The following is a 24,043-nucleotide window of genomic DNA, read 5'->3' on the forward strand; positions in this document are numbered from 1 at the left end:
TCCACAGATATAACCCTGTGCAGTCTGTATGTGAGGGGGGAATGAGGTTGAGGAACATAGCCTGAACTGAAAAGAAATGGACTGGAGACATGTTACACACACTATCTCACTCTGAAGCAACACCATGGAAGTACAGGCTACCCCACAAACAAGACAAAACAGACACAATTTCTTGCTCATAAATGCCACTGCAAGAAAGAGGCTGATTTTACATTTCTATTAACATATCTGAATCCAAGGCAATGCCTGACAGCATAATTTTGCATAATTATTTTCTACTCACTATCCTCCTGGATTGCAAATATGTTTATCTTTTATAAAATGACGTCAATGTTAAACAGCTTGCTTTTATTGTTTTACTTCTTAAACTAGTTGCGGCTTATTATGAAAGACAGGGCAGCATCTTTTCTTCTTCATGTGGTTTGGCAGCAGTCCTCACTAGGATAAAACTAGAAAATGGGCCAGAAAGAGGCAGAAGGCTCATACCAGCCAAAATCTCACCTCTTGTGTAAAGCTGCATAATGCATGCATACCTGTTGCATTATAATGGTTAAGAACTGTTACCAGGTAACCAGTGATTTCTGTTATTTGTTAAAAGCTCACAGGCCTCAAATAAAATTATCTAGCAGCTCTTTTTTTTTTTTTCCAGTAAATATTCACATTTTCTTGTTCAATCAAGTGGCCACCATATATGAAAACATAAAAATAATAATAATAAAATAAATAAAAATAAAAATTCCCACTTCTGTTTCCTTTTTCAGCCAGAGGCCCCTCTGTTGCCCATCTGGTAGTGCCAGGAAAACCCATGGGCTTCTGCATACAGCAAAGTCAGAGCTGGGAAAAGCCAGAACCCAACTGATTAAAGGTCAGCCTGGAAAGCCAAAAATTTATACAGCGTTTTGTCATAGGCTACAGCTACTATCTTCATTCACGAAGATGAGAACCACTGGATTGAATTTCTCTTAATTATACCACCAGAAAACCAAGCAAACACACCTGACAAGTTCCCTCCACTCTCAGCAGGGGTAATTCCAGAACATACTTCAACAGTGTTTCTAAAACACCCCAAGTACGTTGGAAAGAAAGTGATAACAAAGTCCAAAGGCTCAGACTTATTTACAATACAGCTTTATACACAGATGTATTCCCTAATCTGTTTGAAAGAATACAGTCTCCACTACAAAAAGAAAGAAAGTGCAGTAGAAGAGATGTGTTCTCAGGCTAAAACATTCTGTATTTGTGAAAGAGCCCAAGGAGACAAAGCACTTAGGTGAATTCCACAACCCCAAACGCTGGCTGCATATGAGGCAGCTCATGCAGACAACTGCTGTTGTACAAATGAGAAACAGACCAGGCACACTCCCTTACTTGTATCAGATGCACAATGTAGAAACATTTGTGATGGCTTCATTTTCCCCAGCCATCAATTTGAGCAAAGTGCAAAGCAAGAGAAGCACTGGACACAGGCGAGACCTCAGCACGTACCTGGATTCTTATCTCCTACAGAAACTGACAGTGCAACTGGCAAAGGCAGCCACAGGTTTCAGCTTCACACGGCTTTTGTTAGACCTGCAATACGCTGAGCTAGAGTAAACGAACTCAAACACTCATTAACAGTGTTACTAAAGCTCTAACTAGGAATCTAGGTTATTAAACAAAGCTAGCTGCCATTCAGAAAACACAGTAATCTATTAGTAACAAAAGAGACAATTGCTGGTGGAGAGGTTATTGGAAAAGCAGGAATGCCACCAGAGTGCCACTTAGGGCACCTTTCGCAGTGCTTAGGCAACATAGTACCTATTTCAGGAAAGAGTTCAATACATTTGGCCTTCTGCCTTTTCCTGCGCAATGAAACACAACCCTGAAGCCCTATTGTCACTCCCTCGCAGCTGGCTACCCTATCCCTTCATGTGCCATTCCACAGGCGTCTATATAAAGAATAAAATGACGTGGTATAGTGCATATGGCTCTATGCAAGCACATGATATGATTTTCAGGTAGACAAACTCACAGCTTACAGACAACGTGGTAGATCTGCCTTGGAGCCAGGCAGTGGGCATTGTGCACAGCCAGCTGTCAGTGCAGCAGCACCCTACCTGTCTCAAGGAACCATAATGACTGACAAGGATCTGCCCTCCTGAAGCAGAGAAAAAGCCCCAGAACAAGAACCTCCTCAACAGCAAAAGGATGCACTCAACAAGGAGTAGGCAATGTTCTAAGAGAAAGAATGGGGTGCTTCACCTCCAACAACAAGCTGCTTGAAGTACAGTGTACTTATACTAAAAATAATCAAAGAGACAAAAGAGAAGGCAGTTTTGTAAATCTATTTCTTTTTATCTGCAAAGTCCTGATAACTCTGTACCACGATTAAGCTTTAATACAAATCTTCACTTCTGAAGCAGTGTGCATTTCTAATTGATCAAGGGTTGATGCATGCAACAACAAACCCCAGTGTTTAATTAAGGCTGCCCTGGGAAACTTATCTCCCCCTGGGCTGCATACATGCATCTGGGAGCATGGTAACAACCACTTGTTCTGCCTCTGTGTATAGTACCCAGAGGATCTGGAACACAAAACGGTTAAAAATACAATGTGAGCTGGCCCTGCAAATAGGCACGATGGGCTATGACTGCTTCTTTAAGACATCTGAACTGTATTTCTGCTCCTCTGCAGTCATCAACCTGGAACTCCATAACAGCACTCCCACAGAACGGACTTTCTCCACATCCATCTGCAGAGGACACCAAGATATCAACAGTTCGGGCAGCGATTCCAGCTGTTATTTTACGAGTAAACAGCAACTTCACGGCTCTGTTGAGACGGCACGGCCGTGGTGCTGAAAAGGCGTGTCGAAGCGCTTACGGACCGCTCTGCAGGCTGGGGGAGATCGGTGCTCAGCACGCGGCAGAGAGGCTCGCGTGATGCTGAGAAGTAATAGAGCAATAGAAGGCCCCGCAGGGTCTCTGTGAGAGCCCGGCGTACTATGCCCCGGCCCTGGGATGGCTCTGGGCGCTGCCATGCCAGCACCCCTCTGCAGCCATCCGTTCTCGTACGGCACATGCCGGAGCAGCTCGGCGCTCGCAGCTGGTGCTGAAGGGAGGCGTGTCCCAGCGCCGGGGAAACAAAACAGCCTTTTCTTCCAAAAACCGAACCTCCCTGTTGTGTTTTCGACGCACACACAGACCGCCCTACGTGTGCGAGAACCCCAAGGGCTCGCGACCCGGGGCTCCTCCGGGCCGGACCGACCATCCCGCGCAGCCCCACGGGGAGACCCGGGGGCACCCCGAGCCTTCCACAGCCGCAGCCCCTCGTTACACACTCTCCCCAGCGCCTCACTACGACAGCCCCTCGTTCGGCACGGCCGGCTCTCCCCGCAGCCGGCCGGACACGTACCTTTGCAGGGGCATGACTTCGCAGGCCATGCTGGCCATGGGGCTGCTCCACCGTCGCTCTGCCGGCCGCGCCCGCCCGCAGCGCCTGGCCGCGGGGAGCCGGCGGCGCGGCGCGGCCCGGCCCCGGGGAGGGGCGAGGGGCCGCCGGCCGATGGTTGGCGCTCCCGAAGCCCGCCCCGATGCGGAGCGGCCCGGCCCGGCCCCCGCTTGCCGCCGGGCTGGCCCCTAGGTGGCAACCGCGCCGGCGGAGGCGAGGCCCGCATGAAGGACCGGGGCCTGGCAACGCCGCTGCATTGCGGCGTGGGTGGGAGAGCTGCCTGCGGGATGGGCCTCTGCCCGGGGAGCGCGTACCGGGAGAGAAGCTCTGTGTGAATGCCGTATCCTGGAGGGGGATAAGTTGCTTCTCTGATAAGACGAGTGTTGTTATCACAGTTTGGGTTATTCCTGCTCTCCCGATAACCGAAGCAGCAATCGCCTCTTTGAGCTGCTGTGCCGGCGCTGCTGTTACAAATTTGATCCATTCAGCACAATTGCAGAGGAAAACAAACTCATACACATATTATTCTAAAGATTTATGACGTTGGCTGCTCTCCATACACAAGAAATATCCCATGCAGAAGCCTAGTTACCACAGCATGCTGCCTTCTAACAAAAACACCACCGAAAGCTTGGGTATCAATGTTAGTTGATGTGACCATCATGCCCCAAGCACGTGAATATCCCCCAGTAGATGGCTGCTACTCCCATGGATGCAGCATTCTGCACACACCATGCCACGCTGCTGTGCCTGTCTTTGCTGTGTGTAGGCATTTATGGGCACTGTGGCTGTAGTGTCCCTTTATACTGCAGGAGGTACGACTGGAGTGTGACTGTTATGGAGCAATTGGCTGATGAATCCCGACACACATTGAAGGAATGTATAAGAATGCTTCCTTTACTATTTGAAATTAAGTGGTAGCATTGTAGAAGTAGAATTTACATGATTGATGTTCCCTGTGGGACGCCCTCAAGAACTACTGTCTCTTCTGTATCTGTGGCTGCTGACCAAATACTGCTCTCAATCAATGCATCAGACCATTTTACCTGGTAGAAATTTGTGGAAAAGAACACTACACAATAGTGTGCTACACTTCATTTCTTCCATGACATAGCAGCCTTGGAAAGCACACAGTAAAAAATCTGCAAGGTCTTGCACTGAGATATCTGATGGATTCTAAAGGCACATACCCAGTGTTTTAAGTTTAACCTTTGAACCTCCTCTGCCCAAAAAATCCAAGGAATCACCTTCAATTTTCTCTAGCATCAAACAAACACTTCTGCTGCTGAACAATGTTATTTTATCAGTATCAGGGGAAAATCCCGAACTGATGAGGGGGCACAAGAAAATGGAGCCTTTTGACATTTTAGGTGGTAAAAGCTCGGTGGTTAATTCCCATACAGCCAGGCATACCAACTTTCTACAAGTCAAGTCCATATTAAAAATACACCTGCCTTCAGCAGCAGACCAGGGAGAACTAGCACTGGTTTGGGGGAAAGCTATGGCAAGAGCTAAGACCCTACATTTATGATTTCCATACAGATGTAGGTCATGAGAATGATGCGAGAGCCACAGCAGCTTTCTAGAGAAACCACAGGCACTCACAGATTAACAGAAGGACATTTTGCATGGACGCCTAACAGATCTTGTCCTTTCTCAGCAGGAGGCAGGAGTGTTCTGTATCTTCAATGCAAAAGCAGCAGGTAGCTGCAGCCTCAGAAAGTGGTGGCATGAAGTGGAAACACAGAGGTCATTTGAGAAGTGGCTCTGCTTCAGTATGCTCAACTGTTTAATATTTGCTTCTGTCAGCAGGCTTGCTGGAAGAAGTGCATTAGTAATGCTTCTGTCCACTGCCTCAGCACAAGCCTGTTCTGCTGCAGCATGGTCATGCCAGGCACAGCAAAGGGCCCCTTTATTTTTCTGGAAAGGGAGCAATGCTGATAAAGCACTCTGCCATCGGAGATCTGGCCTGCTCTTATCTGTGTCAATTAAATGAATATCTTCATGACTTCCTGTTAAATTAAATGAGCTATAAGCATGCTTAAGCAACTGAAATCATGCAAGGAAGATTCTACTCTGATAGACAAAAGTGCTTCAGTATAAAACAAAAGCACCTTGTAATGTTTCACAGTTTGATGATAAATCAAATTACTCCCTTCCCGGCCAGCCTTTTTTTATATACTCAGAATTATTCATAGTTTATAACACTCCTGTAAATGGAATGTTACCATGAGGATGCCAATTAAAACAAGAAAAAAAATGAATTCACATTTAATAAAGGACTCATCTACATAGGGAAGGAAGCAGGGTTCTCTGGAGCAGCTTGCTGAACAAATGCAAGTGGGATAACTCTAATAGCTGCTGTGCTCTCAGTTTATTTCTTAGCTATTTTACTTCAACTTCCATGTGACTTGCTTGTATAACTGAACTTAGAAGTGCTAACATCCACAACAAAGAATTCACTAGCAAAAAGAAGCACTGTAATGACCAAAAAGATTAATTTATGAATTAGCATCTGTGAAGGTCAGTTCCTGGCACTATGCTAAGATCAACCAGATGCCTTGGGAGAACTATGACATTGCTCAGTGCACCCTGTGCCATCAACACCATCAAATCTACCTCCCATTCTTGTTCTCTTTTTTTGGAGTTCCCTTCATGGGCTTCCAATTTTATCCTCTTTCCTTATTTGCACCTTCAATATTGATGAAAACATCATGACAAAGTAGTATTGTAGCAGACCCTTCCCTGCACACCCACAGGCATAAAACTTCAATACCCATTAAAAACAAGATGAAAAATGCATCTGCTGGACTTTTGGTAGCCCTGCTGGTTTCCCAGGGTTTAAACTCTTTCTGGAAGATCTGCAGGTATTACAATAAAAGATTCTCAATATCAAAGGGAGTGAAATGTTAAGAAATATTTTGAAGCACAAAGGCCAACCACTCATGACATCAGTGCTGCCTGCACCTCAAACAGCAGGAAGAAGCCTGAAAGAGCTCATCACCTTGCATCAGTTCCCTCTGAATCTGCCACCCTGCTGAAACAGCACAAAACTCCTTAATACTTAATCTGTGCCACTTATGTGTACAACCACAAGCAATGTATTTGTGGCACACAGTAAGCAGATAAAAGCTGTCAGAACATTGTAGTCTTATCTCCAAACAATTCCATTTCCTTCTGCAGATGTTCTTATGCCAAAGCCAATGTGCTACTGGACATAGGTAAAGATTACTACCCTTCCCCCAGTCCTCTTGCATAATTCAAACAGGATTATCACATATGAAACCTCGGATTGTGCAACATTTTGTTTGGGATTTGGTTATACATACTCATTAAATCTATTTTCCCATGTCAAAGATGGAAAACAAAGCCTCTTCTGCAAGTTGTATGCAATTCTTACATCCCTACTGCTTGCTCAGAAAGCCAAAACCATTTGTTGGCAGCTACAATTCACTGCAGTGGCTATTTATGGTACCACCAAATAAACACGTGGAGGATACAGCCACATACCCTTCTCCATCCCCACTGGAGGCTTTTAAACCTGGACTCAACCCAACTGTGTATCATCAAATGCTTATTAGGGAAAGAAGCCGCCACTTCTATGCAGTTCTCATCCAACCACAGAAAATCATGTTCCAGAAAATAAAGTAAGCATGGTGGGTGACACAACGGTCTCAGGACAGGCATAGCATCTTCTCCATGGACTCTACATTCCCGAATGTACTTTGACTATTTCAGAAAAACAGACAACAAATAGTAGTAAAAATGATTAAATTCCCCCGATGCCAACACATGCCACTACACTTCAGCACCTGGGCAAGGCACCATCTGGGTTCACACCACTTGATCTGAAGATTTATTACTGAGATTCAAGAAAGAAAAAAATATACACTGGCTGGAACTAAAGATGAATAATCTCTTCTGTTTCTCTTCTGCTATCAATGAATGAACACACATTTGGAAGGGAAGTGTCCAATCAATCACCATTATAGAATTGCTTTCTCTTCTTTCTTTCCTTTCCACACACTGCTGCACAATGAGTAACTTTCTCAGCATATAAAGCAACAAAAGAAGAGAATCTGTGATCAGCAAAAACTGGAAATATACCTGATTTAGTTAATGGACTTTATGAAGACGTAGCTGTGTCTGCCTTCTGAAAAGCAGTTATCCCTTGGCTCACTTCACTGTCATTCACAAATTAAATATTATTATTAAAAAATCTTGCCTGGTCTGGCAAAATCATAAATTATTTAAGGTGCAGGAGTTCTGCTTAATGCTACTGATGTACTGTTCTAGTACTTACTAAGGTACATTAATAATTTCCCCCTTGCAGAAACACGAAATGCAAAGCAAAAAAGCAAAGACGTGACCACATCTTCAACAGGCCAAAAATTAAAGAACATTTCAAAATACCACTGATTCAAATTTTAAAGTGCCACCATTTACACACACATCAATACATGCATTTTTCTCTTAAGAGTATCTGTGCATATAAACAACAGCAATTACAAATGCAAAATACTCTGGAAAACTTCACATAGACCAAAAGATTTGTGTGCACATATGGAACGAGCAAGACACAAGTAAATAAAAACCATATTTGGAAACTGTAGCTCTTCATGTCCAAACAAAGCAGACAGATGATTAAATAAACCCTGTCCAAAAGAACACAGATGGGGGAAAAGAGCAGGAATAGGAAGAAAGAGCAACTAATCTGTCAAAAATAAATTCCAGTGAATAGGCAACCCTCTGAAAGTGAGTGAGTACTAACTGAATTTTCAAGGCTAGTATCCAGCCCTATCTTGCCTACTAATTTTCTCAATGAACAGAAATGAAACGCAACACAGTTCTGGTGGTTCTGTCTGCGTGCTGTGTGCAAGCTTTGGTACAGCCATATAGGAGTGAAATTTGGGATAAGGAATGCTTAGCATTATCTGGGGGGTACAACATCATGCTAGAGCAGCATTTCCATACAAGCTCTCAGTCACTATTTTGCTGAAGAGATTAATGTCACCCATGTATGCATCAACATGGACTGCCACTTGGACAAGCTGTTTTAATTTGTTACTAGTGTGGCTGCTAATGAGGGCTCTGATCAGTTCAGGAATTCCCATTCACAAGCAAGTTGTGAAAACCTGAAGAGTGCTCAGAGACAACCCAGAAAGGGAATGCAAAAATGAACGCCCACACATTTAGTGCTTTTCAAATTAAACAGACCGTGTATGCAGGCAGGAAATGTTAATATTTGAACTACCACTCAAAAGTTGAATGAGATCCACTGGCTGGAAGTCAAGGATAGACAAATTATGACTAGAAATGAGACATTTTTAAACAGTGAGGACGACTAACTGCTGACACAATTTATCAAACACATTTTTCTACCAAGAGGAATTTTAGAATCAAGAATGGACAAAGAAAGGATAAAATAAACGTTGTATTGCAACCACAGCAACTGAATTGAGGTGGCAATCTATTCAGAATGAGCCGTGGTTCTCTCACCTGCAGAAATCATGTTGGAATTTTGTTTTGTTTTCTTTTGACCCTAAAAATCTATCAACACACAGATACTGCTGCCATTATTTCTCTTCAAATGAGACACATGCTATCAATTATGAGAACATTCTGGCACATTTTAATATATAATCAATTGCTATTGTGGTTTCTCTGGATTCTCCCTTGGGCTTTTTAGTCAGTTAAGACAGAGTGAAAGAGCTCAATATCAGCAACAGATTGCAGACAGTTATTCAGCCATCATTCATAAAGGATGAGAAAATAATGGGGTTATAGCAGACACTATTGTCTGCTGTAAAAGTAAAGGGAATCACTTTAGTCCTCATCTCTGTGGCTAATTTTTTTTCATGTAATATGGGATTCTATGGGTATAAGTAATGAGGAAGAGTGATAGTTTGGTCCTTTGTTACAGAACTATTCCTCTAAATAATCCAAATTACCCATCTCTTAAAAAAATTAAAAATCCATAATTTCTACTATGAGTATTAAATAATGAGTATAGAACAAACAAAGTACATACTTTTCACAGTCTTACATGCATTCCATCACAACATTATCTAATTGAGAGAGTTGCAATGAAAAGCTGCTTTCAAATGTGAGGAGGAAAGGACCAGTCACTCAAGGATGCTCATACTAAGACTGCTGAAACTTGCTGGAAAAGGAGGAAAGTAAATGAGAAGCTTCTCAGATCTCCTCACCTCAGCCAACAGATAAGATCGTAAGTACATTTCCCACAGAACAGGACATCCCAAGCTCCCAGGAGCCCTAGGTTAGCTGCTGTGGCAGCTTTCCATTAAGCAGCAGTGTCCTTTGTAAGCACTGCCACACCCACTGCCAGCCGCTTCAGCTTGTTCTAAAGACTCTCTCCCCATGGGATAGCCCAGAAATTATTTCTTGGCCTCCATCCTGGAGAAGGGGGAGGACTGGGAGCAGGTTCCTAAAGGGTTTTCAGTGAAAGCATCACGTAATGACTGGCTGTGCCAGCTAATGTGCTGTGGGAACACGGTAAAGTGTGCTGTATGGCAGTTCAGTAGGCTCTTCCCTTGCACCTGTTAGTTCAAGTGCCAGAGCATGGAAGACTAAGTAAACAAGCAGAAGTCTGATCTTTCATCACGTTATTTTCAATGCAGGCTTTTTCTTAAATCTCAGCTAATCTAATGAGTTGGGTCTTCTGAGCTATATCTGGGGTCCAGATAGCCTGCAATCACATCCTCATTGGGGAACAAACCTCCTTTGCTACTCAAACGGGAAGCTGTTTTCTTGTCAGATGATTAACGTGAATTCAAGACCAAGAAGCAGCTGGGATGACGCTGGAGAGAGGGGGAGGGGCTGATGGATTTGCAGACTGGTATGGTACATCAAACTGCTGAGGCTGAATAAAGCACATGAGCAGTCCTCACAATTTAAGTTCTGTCAATATGGCTTTTTACTTCACTGAAAGATAAATAACCTTCCCTGTTGGCAAGGAAGGCAGTCTGGAAGAGTTACCCTCCAGAAAACCTTCTAGAAATAACTCCCCTTCTTGGACTCATGACATAACAGAAAGGAATCCTCACTTTGCAAAAGTGTCCCAAGAGCCCTTCTGGCAAGCAAGACTGGTGATAGGAAGTGATGTCTGGGCTGAGACTTGGCAGAAGAGACGTACTGGTATGGAATGAGCTAGGTGAGAATAACTTGATCTCTGTCTAGAGCTGGAAGACACATCTACCACGAAAGCAAGAGAGATCCTGGCCAGAGGACAACTCTGACCAGGTCTATCACAGCCTGACTGCATTTGCCTGGAGAACAGCTCTCTCAAATCCTGTGTTTCTTTTCTGTGCTCAGATACACATATATCAAACAACGTGAAATATTGTTTGTGTGCAGCATGATACAATGATGCTGGGCTCAAGTAATGTTACCAGCAGCACAGTTCTCTGTTGTACCCGTCACATGTATCGCCAGCTTTGCAACTAACCACTCCATATGTGCCCAAGCAAACATGCTCCTATTCTGCTGCAGGCCAGTCTGAATAATGATAGGAGTGGATAGCAAAGGGAATAAAAAGGTTCAGTGTAAGCCCTTATTTAAGTATGAGGAACACTCAGAACATGAGAAAGGCTATAAGCTTGCAAATGTTGAACTCACCTGCACGGGCCTGGAGGAAAAGATCTACATTGTCCAAATCAAACACATCATTAAGTGGAATGCTAGCAGGAGTTTAGAGGACATTTCCCCTATTTTGTATGATGCTCACTAGCCCTCTCAGAATGGTGAGCACTTAATTCATATTTTTATCTTTATTTTTTCTAATTTAATGCTTTCTGGATTTTTATTTGATTTTTTAATTTTAATTTAATTTAATTTAATTTAATATTTTTTAAGGAAGCATTTATAACTGTTATAAAACATAGGAGAAGTGCACCCAACAGAGTAAGGTGAGTCCTAACCCTGATGCACGACCATAAAAATGTGACCTTTATGAGATACTAATCCTTCCCCATGCAACTCAAAACTCCTGCATTCTGAGAGCCTGGAGACTGTGAAAGGAAGTCAGGAATCACTGGTGGAGTCTCTTGTCTCCAGCAGTCTTGTCAAAGTAGAAACTGTCAACATCCAAGCAGTGCTTAGTGATTTCCTCATAATCATCTAGTGGCTTCTCTTTGGAGTTATCCCTAGTGCAATTGCATCGCTTCCTGCACGTGCAGAATGCCAAGGAATACTTTAGTGCAGAAACAGAACTATCTTCACACCTCCAACTGCAGCACTTTCAAGCCAGGAGGAAGGCACTGAGCCAATGTGAGAAAGTGCAATTTGCAGATAAGCAGTTAGTCAGAAATCCCATTCCTCACAGCAGAAAAAAAATGAAAGGAAATCTGTCATGGCTACTGACCATGAAAGAGGAGAATTTTACAACACTGAACCTGTTCAGATACAGATGCAAGCAAGGTGACGAGCACTGAATGACATCACTGCCCTGCCACCTCCAGTCTTTTCTTACTAAACAGAAAGCAGACCAATGTGATTAAAAATATACGTGTGTGTAATGGGAAGTCACTGCTGAACTCCATCAGCATGCAGGGCAATGTGCTGAACACAACGTCCAAATGTAAAATTATTGGAGCTGAACCAGGAAATTGCAACAGCAAGCAAACCTGGTTGAGAACGTGCTGACCTCGGTATGCTGATCTTCCTGCAGCCAGGCTGCAGGAAGTAGGCCAAAGTCCCTTCTGGGAAGCAGCACAGGAAAGAGCACCTCACAGCTTCAGGTGACTGAAAACTGCTTGCTCTGCAAAGCTACCGGAAATGAGGCACGCTGTGATGACCTTCCTCAGCTAAACAATGCACTGGGCACACCAGGAGACAGGCTGAAGAAACTATAGCAAAGGGAACTACTCACTCATTGCACTACAAGTATGTAAAGCTGCAGTGCAGAGCTTCTACCTTTTCCATAGATACTAGTAAAAGAGATAGTGACAGGTGTTTTTTTTTAAAACGCAAATACAGAAGACAAAACAATTTCCAAAGCAGGCTTAAATTCCTTATTATCCATAGTGTGTTTTCCCATGAGAGGTTGCTGATCTTTGAGTTTGAAAAGGACCTCAAAATTGCCAACAACTCCTTCTGTATAGCAAGAACTATTATCAGGTCCCAGCTTCATGAGATGAAGGGACTTTCTTGTCACTGCAAAAGCAGATAAGAAAGAAATGAACAAGATGACAAAATAAAGAATCCTTCTAGCTGTGAGAACAATACCTGAGATATGTAAGGGAGGCATTTTTTTTTTACTCAGAGACAATTCAGGTCATTACTCAATTACTGTGAACTTATGGTAGTCCTTTTCTGGATTCTAAGGCTGCTGAATGCTGTCCCAAGAAATAGGAAGAGCTAATGCACTTTGCTTATCAGCTGAAAGAACAACTTTTTTCACCCCTATATGTTTTATGGCATTTAAGAGCTGCTTTTTATATGTATCAGGGGTCAGACCTTTGGCTTATGATTCTTGCTGTTTCCAAAATGAACATCCACTTCTGAAGCACAGGTCAGGGGATCAGATGTAAGATGTTTTCATCTCACAAACCATAATTTGTGACCAGGTAAATCTTGTATAGAATGGAAGAAATAAAATGATGACATAAATAGGAAGGTACCTAATGGGTAAAGCCTAATCTAAATCAGTAACCTGTGCAGGGTGCAAATGCTTGAAAAAGTAAACTGATATCCACCCAGGTGACTTGCTTGGGAAAAAATCTACATAATTACATGTTACTGTGGCTGTCATTACATGGGCAGCAGAGAAGAACTGAGGAAGAGCTGACACCACACCCTGACTCACCACTCACAGTCACCTACCTTGGAGAGAAACATAAATCACATGTCTTTGTGGCTGTGTTTTTAGAAAACTGAAAGCTTTTCTTAACAACTCATTATGTAATGCAGTTCCTAGTGCCAGCATCTCACAATGCAAGAAAGAAGGGAATTGACTGCATAGGAGGGTGGAGACAAATGTACTTTCAAAGTTAAATGAGTCAGCTTGGAAAAACTAACTCAACACAACCTAAAGAGAAAAAGGGACAAACAGCAAAAATACCTTACACTGAAGAAATCCCCAGTCAGGGGACCAAGCAGGGTGTACCAGAGACTGCTGCTAAACCATCCAGAAGGTAGCCACTCTCACCACTTCCCCACCAAACTCCCTCTAGACCTTTGTTCCTTTCCTGAGCAGTTTTCTCGAAGAATCTGTGTCTTTCAGAAGGCAATCCTGTGTGTCTTGGCTGCAGTCCTGTATGTATGTAAACCTGGCAGCAAGGCTCCTGAGTGATAAGGCAAATTATTACTTTGGATAGGGACTGAATGTACTGCCATGGCAGGCTGCAAAAACCCCAAGCCTAAACCAAAATAGTCAGCTAAACAAATACCAGCCCCCCTGCTTGATTTGTTCTGGCAACAGCAGGAACCCAAATTCTTATCACATGCCAGAGAATAATGGTACGTTTTGGCTTGCCTTGGTTTTAAACCGCAGCTGCTGAAAGGAAAGCCAACAAACAGGGAAAGTGTTTATAGTAAGCACAAACTTCTCAGTGTACAAATACATGTGTTTTCATAACTCAGCAATTAACAGCTAGAACATGCAGTCTTGTAAAGAAGAGGGCACAGCAAGGGTACACAAACCCACCCTTCATTTTAAGGAGGACAACACAGCATGTGATCAATATATTTGCAGAACACAGGACAGATATAAGCATCTTTGTGAACAAAAGGTTGATGTAAACAAAACTCTCAGAGAATCTGCACATGTTAGAAAGCCAACAAAGGTTATCTGTGCCGGCAAATCTCGTTGCAGCTGTGTCTGCAGTTGCAAACAGGAATTTATGATCTTTGGCACACAAAGAGATGGCTAGAAGGTACTGGAGAAGGCGGGTTGTTTACGGAATGGTTGCAGTGGCTGTTCTAGTGCTTCAACTCCCAGAATCTGCAGAGTGTTTTTCACAAAGTTTGTCCGCCATACACACGCAGATTTCACAGCACCTGATGATTACCAGTAAGGTAAGGTATGTGGTAAGCACTCCTTAGATCAATAGTTCCACCTAGGGAGCATGCATAGGGCCTAACAACTTGGCAAACAACAGGGTGCCCTCCCACAGATAAATCCTCCTTGAAAACAGTACTAGTACTGCAAAGACATATATAGCTCCATTAAATGCAAGAACACCAGTATGTGGAAAAGCCTATTTTAGTGCCCCTTCTGTGGCAAAAATATTAGTGAAAACAAAAGTCTGTAGACAGCAAGCATCTGGCACTTCTGAGCCAGTACTGGGAAAGCCGTTTCAGCTTGCCATCAGCAATCTCCTGCCCTGCACCTGGTCTGCAGGGAGCCTTCTCCCTCCTGCCTAAAAGCTTTTACTATTCTTTGCTGTTAAATGAATTTTAGCATGAAAGGCTAACAACAGTGTTTGTAAGAGGCACTCCTACCTCTGTATTCACTTAAATCTTAATATATCCTGAAGTAAAATCCATTTGAACTTTTTATTCAAAGTATTGAAGTTTTAGAACCTTTAGACACATAGAATCATAGAAACATCATAGAATCATCATAGAATGGCTTGGGTTGGAAGGAACCTCAAGGATCACCAAACTCTAACCCTTCTGCTGCAGGCAGGGCCACTAACCTCCATATCTCATACTAGACCAGGCTGCCCAGGATCCCATCCAAGCTGGCCTTGAACACCTCCAGGAATGGGACATTCACAACCTCTTTGGGCAGCCTGTTCCAGCACTTCACCACTTTCTTGGTAAAGAACTTCCCCCTGACATCTAACCTAAATCTTCCCTTCTTTAACTTAAAACCTTTTCCCTTGACATGCCATTAACTACCCTTGTAAAGAGTTGACTCCCCTCCTGTTTGTAGGTATTGAAAGGCTGCAATGAGGTCAGCCCACAGCCTTCTCTCCTCCAAGCTGAACGAGCCCAGCTCCCTCAGTCTGTCTGTAGGGGAAGTGCTCCAGCCCCCTGATCATCTTAGTGGCCCTCCTTCAGACCCTCTCCAACAACTCTCTCTTTCTTGTACTGGGAGCCCCAAACATGGACACAGTATTCCAGCTCATGAGGATAGAGTAGAGAGGGACAACATACCTCCCTGCCTCTGCTGGCCAACCCTCTTCTGATGGAGTCCAGGATACCATTTGCTTTCTGAGCTGCAAGGGCACACTGCTGGCTCATGTTAAGCTTTTCACCCACCAGGACCCCCAGGTGTTTCTCTGCAGGGCTAGTCACAAGGATTGCTCCTCCCAGTCTGTCTCTCCTATCCCTTCTTTTTTTCTTCCCTTAATTTTCTGGGATTTGCTCAAAGACAGGTATGTTTTTTTGTTACTGCATAATTAGCAGTTTCCACTTTGCACACAGCTATAATAATGTAATTCTCAAGAGATCACATACATTGTATTCTAGTGGGGATTATGGGTACATACAGTTACTCTACCTATTCTGCTCAAAAACAACAACAACAAAAAAAAAACAACCACCACCCAGAACAAAGAAAACACCATACCAATTTTATAATATCATTTTCTTAAGATCAAGTCATGAACAGGAGGCAGATTTTATGCTCTGCAGTATGTCTTGACTGCAACAGATATTTCTCTTATTTCAAGTGACAGCAGCACTTTCAAAAGATTTCTGCAATGAGGAATATCATACCTGTAAAGAGGCATAGCGCATCTTTCAACACTAACACAAAAATAAGCCATTCCAGAAGATACAGTCTCAACTGCAGCTGCTACTTAGTATGCAGAACACCTTTTTAATGTCAGCTATATAAAACACATACTGAGACATTATAAATAGTATTAAACATTGCTTAACAGCTAGAATTCTCATTTTCTCCCCGTAGACCTATTCTCTAACGTAAAATGAAAGTGACTGAAAATGAAAGACCTGTTACAGTTATTGCTGGGGGGACCTTACAGGCCTGTGTGTGGTTGGTTCCTCACTTTTACACGTGTGAGCCTGCTAAAGGTGGAGTTCTGCATCTACTGTTCTATCATAACCCTTCATCCCCTTCTAATCCACCCATATCATGGTATCTGAGCTCAGAACAGGAACAAACCACAAGCATTTTCATGAAACAGCAAAAGATTATCATTGCCAAGAACAACCTTTATTCTTTTCTAACAAAGATCATATGATAACTGAGCAGATACAGTCATTTCACTAAAACGTATCTGATAATTACATATAATTACACAATGATAACATTTATTTAAGAACTGCTAGTACTTTGTGACAGACCCTCCCCCCCCCCTCAAGGGCTAGCAGTGTGTTTGCAAAGCACTTTATAGTTTAGATCAGATGCCAGAGTCCTTCTGCTGAAACAGGTGAAAACTACTGTAGCCTTGCACAGAAATATAACTAGATAATGTCATACAGTGAGCTTAGATTCCACAGGAGAGACACAAGGCTGCCAAAAACAGATTTAAAACCACTCCTGGTATATTATTGCACTACATTCACTCCAGGAAATCACGGCTTTGGATGAACAGACATCCTGCCACCCAGTTCTGTTAGACCTCTCTCTACTCTTCCTCTTAGGGGGTGACCAAGGGCCTCCTCCTCTGCAACTTGTCCAGCCCCATAATCTGCTGTCCTAGACTTTGGCAGAAAACAGCAAGCACTACCTATTTCAGCAGCAGATTACTGACAGAAGAATACTAGAAGCAAACAGCAATGCAGATACAAACTCAACCCAGTTAGATAAACACACACAGAACTGTGAAATGAGACAGAAAACTACAGTGTCCTTGAACAACATGGGATTACAAGAGAATTACTTTCTACAGCTTATTCATCTCCCAGGTAGAATTAGAGATCCAGACATCTTTCATTCTGAGGACTCAGCACAGAAACTGTCAGGTTTTGCTTACTTACAAAGACATCTCATTTGGCAGTTGATGTCCTGTGCCAATATCAGTCCAACTATCCCCAACTTCAGCAGTACTCTTCTAAGGAGGAATAACACACTGACAGGAAAGTATGAATTCTAACAACAAATAACCTCCTTTGGGGACCATTCAACTAAAAGAATCACAATTTTTTGAGACACTTCAAGAAACACATCACTCATCAAAACCTTCCTAAACATGAGACTCAGCAGTCCTTTGTTTCACCTCTCTAGTACTTCATTTCCCTTTACACCTCACAATACACAATGGAGAGCTGAGAATAGCACACCATCTCTCACTTACTCAGTGAAGCTACTCAGTTACGTGTCTGGCAGCACTGTCACTGCTTTGTGTTCTGCCCTGGTATGCAGAGACACTGCGGAGTCATGTTTCATGACACGTACATATCACTATTTCTCATATTAGGCCAACCTCATATTTCAGTAGCATACAGCAGTTTCCCACAGTAACGTGAATCCTTGATGTTCTACATTAGACACAAGAGGAAAGGGAATTAAACACTCAATTCATGGAAGAATTTTACAAGAAATCAAACTGTCAGTCACCTGTTCACCTCATTGGTAAAATGTCATCAATCAAAACTATAGATCTAATCATGATATGTTACACAGACTTTGAAAGACATCTTTAGACATATAGATGCTCTATAGACACACTTTTATTTTCTGTCTTGTCTGAACAACTCTAGTACATCTAGAACACCATCCCAGTTAGAAAGAAAAGCCCCATCTAAAGCTCCATCCCTTTTTGCACTGAGAATGGGAACAAGTTCAGCTTTCTGCTAAAACTTAAACTAAGCAGATCAAACAGATTTAAATGCTGACATAAGACATCTACATTTTGGTTGGATCTTGTGCTCTAGTGCCTGAATTTAATAGGCCCTACCCTCCTTTACTAATCAGATTGCCTGCAGATGAGTGTAAATTTATATCTGAAAGGCAAACTAAAGCAGATATCCAGTTTTGTAAGGCACCTGGTGGAATGTGTGCTTCCACAGAGACACACGTGTTATTTTGCCTTATACCACACCATGCTGACTTTGTGTGCATCAATGGAAAAAAGATGATGTGTTCAAAGCACTCAGAGCTGAAGGTGCAGCTACAGAACAAATAACGAAACAAATATGAAGACAAAAAAATAAGAAAAAAAAAAACAACAAAAAAAACCAAGGAAGCACTAACCTGAAGAAAAATGCACCACTGTTAATGAAGGAGATTTCATCTGTTAAATCCATCTCCTTCAAACATGAACTACTGTCTGTTAATCGGAGGCTGACCTGAGGTGTTCCAACTGACAAGCCTGGTTGTGGCACTAGGCGTGTTCGACTGGATCCTTCCCTTGTGGACTTTGTCACCTACAGAAGCAAAGAAAAAGAAAATTGAAGCACAGCAGCCTCTGCAGATAAGCTCTAACAGAAAGATATTTCCAACCAGCATGCAAACAGCAAATATGACAAGTTACAAACCAATGATATTAAATACACATAAATCAAAGTTCTGCTTGTTTAAAGACTATTTAAAGAAAAATAAATATACACCTATTGGAAGAATAAGAGTAAAGGTGACATTGACTAAAGGAAGACAAATAAAATAAATGGAAACTTGTTCCCTGTATTACAGAAGACAAACTAAAAATACTCTCATTGTATCTTTATCACTTGACACCAACTAGATAAACATAAGGTAAAAGAAAATAAAGACCTTTTCCCATTTTAAAAAGGCAGTTGATATCAATTTATACTCATTTTATAAAAATTCAGTAATTTATTCTACTAGAGGAGAATTACTCAAGATGGGGACTTTATGTGTTGATGATCTTTGTGGAGGCAGTCAGAACATGGCATTTATAGCTGGGCTTCCTACATTTAAGATGAAGTTCCCAAGTATTAACCCAGGCTCTTCCCTTCAGTGGAAGTAGACAAAACCAGAGAGCAGATGGTACATTGTCTGGTACCAGCAGCAGATAAAGACTATGTAGGGGAGAAGAACAACTTCAGGAATCTGTCCCTAATACACTGTCCCAGCTTTTAGTACTCTATGGTTTTGGGCATTCTTTAACTTGGAAGTTGAACCTGGTTCACTGTTTAACAGTGAACATTGGACTGATCAATTGTGATTATGTCCAAGTCTCCTCAGGTCCACTTACATCTTTAGCTTTTGTAGGATCTTCAGTTGGGAGGATCTTAATATATTGATTAATAATGAATAAACAAACAAAAAACCCCAAACAAACAGTACTTTATTTCAGATATAATTGAAGTACTAGGGAAAGGTTATATTTTTCTATGAGAATTTGAAAACGCTACTCCAAACCCACATTCTCTATACGATTTTTGACTTTAAAAAAACCTAGCACTACTCCATTAGTAGTCTCTATTCAGACTAATTAGTTTATATACTCCTCACTTTACAGAATCATCAGAATCGTCATCATTCTGATGCCTTTGATCCATCATACTGCTTCTCTCTATAACTTTTCATTTCTGTTAAATCCTTTTTGAAAAGAGGTTGCCAGAAATGAATATTATATATAGGTAAATCATAGATTTATCGGTGGCTTCTTATTGAAATGCAACTTCTTGTTTGTTTTCATTACTGTTGACCATTGAACTTTGTGAAGTTTCCATAGCATCAAGATCTATCTTCTGAAAAGAATAATCCACATGGGGCTCATCAGTATGTACGTTTATATACTGTTTAGGTTTTATGACAGCAGATAGCATCTAGTGATGGAAATTCACCCATTATTTTTTCACATGATATGGAGTATCTTAAGAGCCTCCATAAATCCCTATGCTAGCTTAAAATTTTTCCTGCTTTGAATCATTTTCTGTTATCAGTGTATTCAGCCTCTTCCTGGGTCACTAATAGAAAGGTTGAAAAGTATAAATTCCATCAAATATCCTTGAGACACATAACAGACAACCCCTCTCTACTGGGAAAGAGACGATTTATTTTTATTGCGTTCTAATTATTAATCTGTAAGACTTTCCTTGCAACTTCATGAGAACTCTGCTTCTTTAAATGCCTTTGATAATCTTATCAAAACCTTTGGAAAGATTTTGAAGTGCACTATACAGGCTATGCAGAAACACACGCTTACTGCTTTCTACGTGACACAATGCTTTCTGATATCTACAATTATCCATTTGTTTATTAATTGTGTTGCAGTTTCTACACATCTGGATGGTAATTAAGTCTTCCTGGAACATTCTTGAACCGTCTGTATAACAGCCTTACCATAAGTTTTCTTTTTTTTCTTTTTCTTTTTTTTTTTTTTTTTAAAATCTGTTTTCTGGCAATAATCTACAACCCTGTTGCCTGTAGAGGCCACTGACTGTTGACACCACAAGAACTGGGTGCGCAACCTGCAGATGCCAGGCTGTGACTCTCAACTGCAAACAAAATGAATGCTTCTGTTTTAGAGCAGAAGACAATGACTTTCATGGAGCAAAGGGGCAAACTGAGGCTGCCAAACTGACCATGGAACAGCAGCGTTCCCTAAAAAAGCAATCCATGATCAGCAAAATACAGAGCTCCTGAAAAGCAGAGGGTCCTAAGACAGGGCAGAAGGGTAGCCATGCTGTGCCCCTGGGTGTGAGCCAGTAGGACAGGAAAAGTACTGAACCTGCACTATCCTTTTAGCACCCTCACAGTAAAAATCTGGATGTAAGCAAAACCAGCAACTTCTACAATGTATCATATGTGACAGCTCCGACTGAAGACTGGAGGGCAGCAAAAAGCCAGCCATTTCCCCCTGAGCATACTGTATATGCATACTCATTTCAGGAACACGGCTAACAATGCTAAATTATTTTGCTACCAGGTATTGTATTTATACCCAGCAACAAGTGCTAGGAAACTGGAAACATCTACCAAACAGCATGAATCAACTTCCCTCCCTGCAAACTCTTCATTTCTTTTAAACTTTACACTGATTTTCTCACACTGGGGAATTCCACACATGCAAACAAAACCATTTACTATTCCAGTGCTCTGAAAAATAAAAAAAAGAAGTTTTGGTAGAGTCTTCAATTCTTCTCACCTTCTAGCAGAAAAGAAAGTTTGGATACAAGCGCTTCCTAAAGAAAACATGTCAATCCTAAAGAAAACATGTCAATCACACATAAGATTTGCAAGAAAATTCTGTTTGAAAGATTAGATTCAATTTTAAGATTGCCACTGCATTTCTAGGGCACTCCAAAATTAATAAGTGGAAGATAACACTATTGCTGTTCTCTGTTCCAGATGATCAATAGCCTAGTATTTTGCTAGCCTTGGCATACACAATTATACCACTGTAGTTATTTGTCTAACAACATATCCTACAAGTAATCATAGAATGACCTGGGTTGAAAATGGCCACAATGATCATCCAGTTTCAAACCCCCTGCAATGTGTAGGGTTGGCAACCACCAAACCAGGCTGCCACATCCAGCCTGGCCTGAGCTCCTAACAAAACAGATTAAAGAACTACACATAGAAGCAACTCAAAGGCTTTCTGGATGCCGGAGCTCTCAGGAGAAAATATTCTGTTAGAGATGTGTGTGTGCATAAACAATCTGGCACAAGCAGATGTTTCATGCAGTGAAGTTTGAGAAAATAATACTTTACAAAAACACTCTAAACTATTAACGATAAAGATAATACTGGGAAGACAACCCTAATAGTTGTTAGATGCCAGAAAAAGAGAAAAAGAAAGACCAATACTGCATAAAGGATCCTGTGTTTTTCTGCAACACAGTCATTTCATGAGCTGCAATGTTACTGGCTGGGTGATGCTGGAGATAACTAAGGAAAACCTCCTCCCACAACTAATAGAAAGTACTTTAAAAGTACATAACAAGTTCAAGATTTTTTTTTTTCTTTTTCTTTTTCCCCTGTTTGTTTGTTTTAAAGACTTTGTAACCTGTTAGATTTTGAAACACAATATTACAAACTGTACAGACCTCTGTAGGAGGTTTGTAATTATCTGTGTAATTACCCATTCAGTGATCAAGAAAATTCAAGTGAGGTTTATAAAGGCTGTGTGTGGAAGGACCCCACTATTGCCCAGGTAAGGGCCATTCTTAACTACAAGGCAGTTGTTTTCATCTTTTCAGCTTCTGTTCTTAAAATATAAACCAAAAAGAGCCACTGCTTATTCTTCCAGATATCAACTTCTGCTGCAGTTGTTTTGCCTCCTGATGACTTCTGGAAAATGTCATGCTTCTACTTTTAGCTCACAGTCCTTCACTTTTGATTTATGATGTTTTTAGTTGTTTTTCTTTTTCCTTCTTCAGATTTAACACCATATAATCAAGCAAATATTAATCTGATTGCATTGTTTATTTGCCTGATCATGAGTACGAAGTCTCATTAGCCTTAATGAACTGGCCAATGGGGCAGAGTGCACCCTCAGCAAGCTTGCAGGTAACACAAAACTGAAAGGAGCGAGTGATAGGCTGAGGGGTTATGCTCCCACCCAGAGGGACCTGACAGGCTGGAGAGGTGGGCTGACAAGAGTCCAGTGGAGTTCAACATAGAGAACTTGAGCAGGGATTGGACAAGATGAACCCCCAGGGTCCCTTCCTACCTCAGCCAATCAGATTTTATAACCTCACCTATGACATTCTCATCTATCCAGTAAATCAAAAGATCATATGAATTGCTGCATAACATGCTGTGGCATGTTTCAAAGGAGCATTTTGCCTCAGACAAAATCCAACTGTGCTGGTTTGTGAAGGAGAAACCAGTAAATATTTGAAAATACATAACAAGCTTCACCTCCCAGTTAATAGTCTTAGTCTTGGGAGTGAAAAGCAAATCTTGCCTCCTGAAACCTTTTAAACTGGTAAAGTTCAGCCTCAAAGTGCATAGAACAAAGATCAGATTCAGCCTCTGCCTCAACCAGGTTGGTTGAGGTTCAACCTATGTCGTGAGTTTTTAGTTACTAAGTACAACCTCTGAAAGGATAGGCTAACATATAACCAGGGGTTGTCAGCCAACATCCCTGGGCATATGCTGAAGTCTGCTACTTTGTCATTTAGAATACATCTTCATTCTCAGCTAAATGTACGTAACTATTGGGTGCTACTTGTGATCAAAGGGATCATCTAAATAAAGGGCAATCAAGATAGCAAAGAACAGATAACTACAAGGAGCTGTGTTACACCACACACTCTGCAGTGGCTTTTAACATTTGCTGTCTCAGACAGTTCAGATGCAAGGAACTGCACTTGTAGTTCTAATAGAGATCAGTCAGTTTCATGACCAGTACAAATATTTGTCACGGTGGATATTAAAGACAGGGCAATGAAATCTCTCCCCTAGAGGCTTAAACTGACCAATCCAGGTGGCATCATCTCACATATACCACTGCTAAGTTTTTTTCTTAACTTACAGATGCATCATGACGCTATGAGGTGTCAGGAATTACTAGGTTCAAAGATAAGTGGATAAGTGTGCCACATATTCTAAAGGTCTGATTTGGCATGATGACTCTATTATTTGCTGGTTCCTAAAGGACAGGGATTACTCCACAATCTTCACACTGGAGAGTTCTATGCACTTGCACTGAAGATGGAGTGAAGATACACCTCCTTAGCTCTGAGTACCTCACTCTCCTCCTCAAGGAGGAAAAAGAAAAGCTCCAACCATCCCAAGATATGAACTCATAAATAACAA

General features: G+C 41.8%; 1 protein-coding gene across 19 annotated transcripts in view; it reads right to left on the reverse strand.

Moving 5' to 3' along the window:
- FAM13A (family with sequence similarity 13 member A) overlaps positions 1 to 24,043 on the reverse strand; it is a 120,323-nt gene that overhangs the window by 50,922 nt on the left and 45,358 nt on the right. For 18 of the 19 annotated variants that reach the window (XM_085544999.1, XM_085545004.1, XM_085544998.1 and 15 more), the window contains one exon: positions 18,560 to 18,732. In XM_085544999.1, coding sequence (XP_085401125.1) covers positions 18,560 to 18,732 — 173 coding nt within the window. Of the gene's footprint in view, positions 1 to 3,393; positions 3,454 to 18,559; positions 18,733 to 24,043 lie in introns of those variants that run through there. The other variant, XM_015861221.2, reaches the window with a different exon arrangement.

Source organism: Coturnix japonica, chromosome 4, assembly GCF_054131305.1.
Source record: "Coturnix japonica strain WE chromosome 4, WE-NBRP24, whole genome shotgun sequence".
Taxonomy (NCBI): Eukaryota; Metazoa; Chordata; class Aves; order Galliformes; family Phasianidae; genus Coturnix; species Coturnix japonica.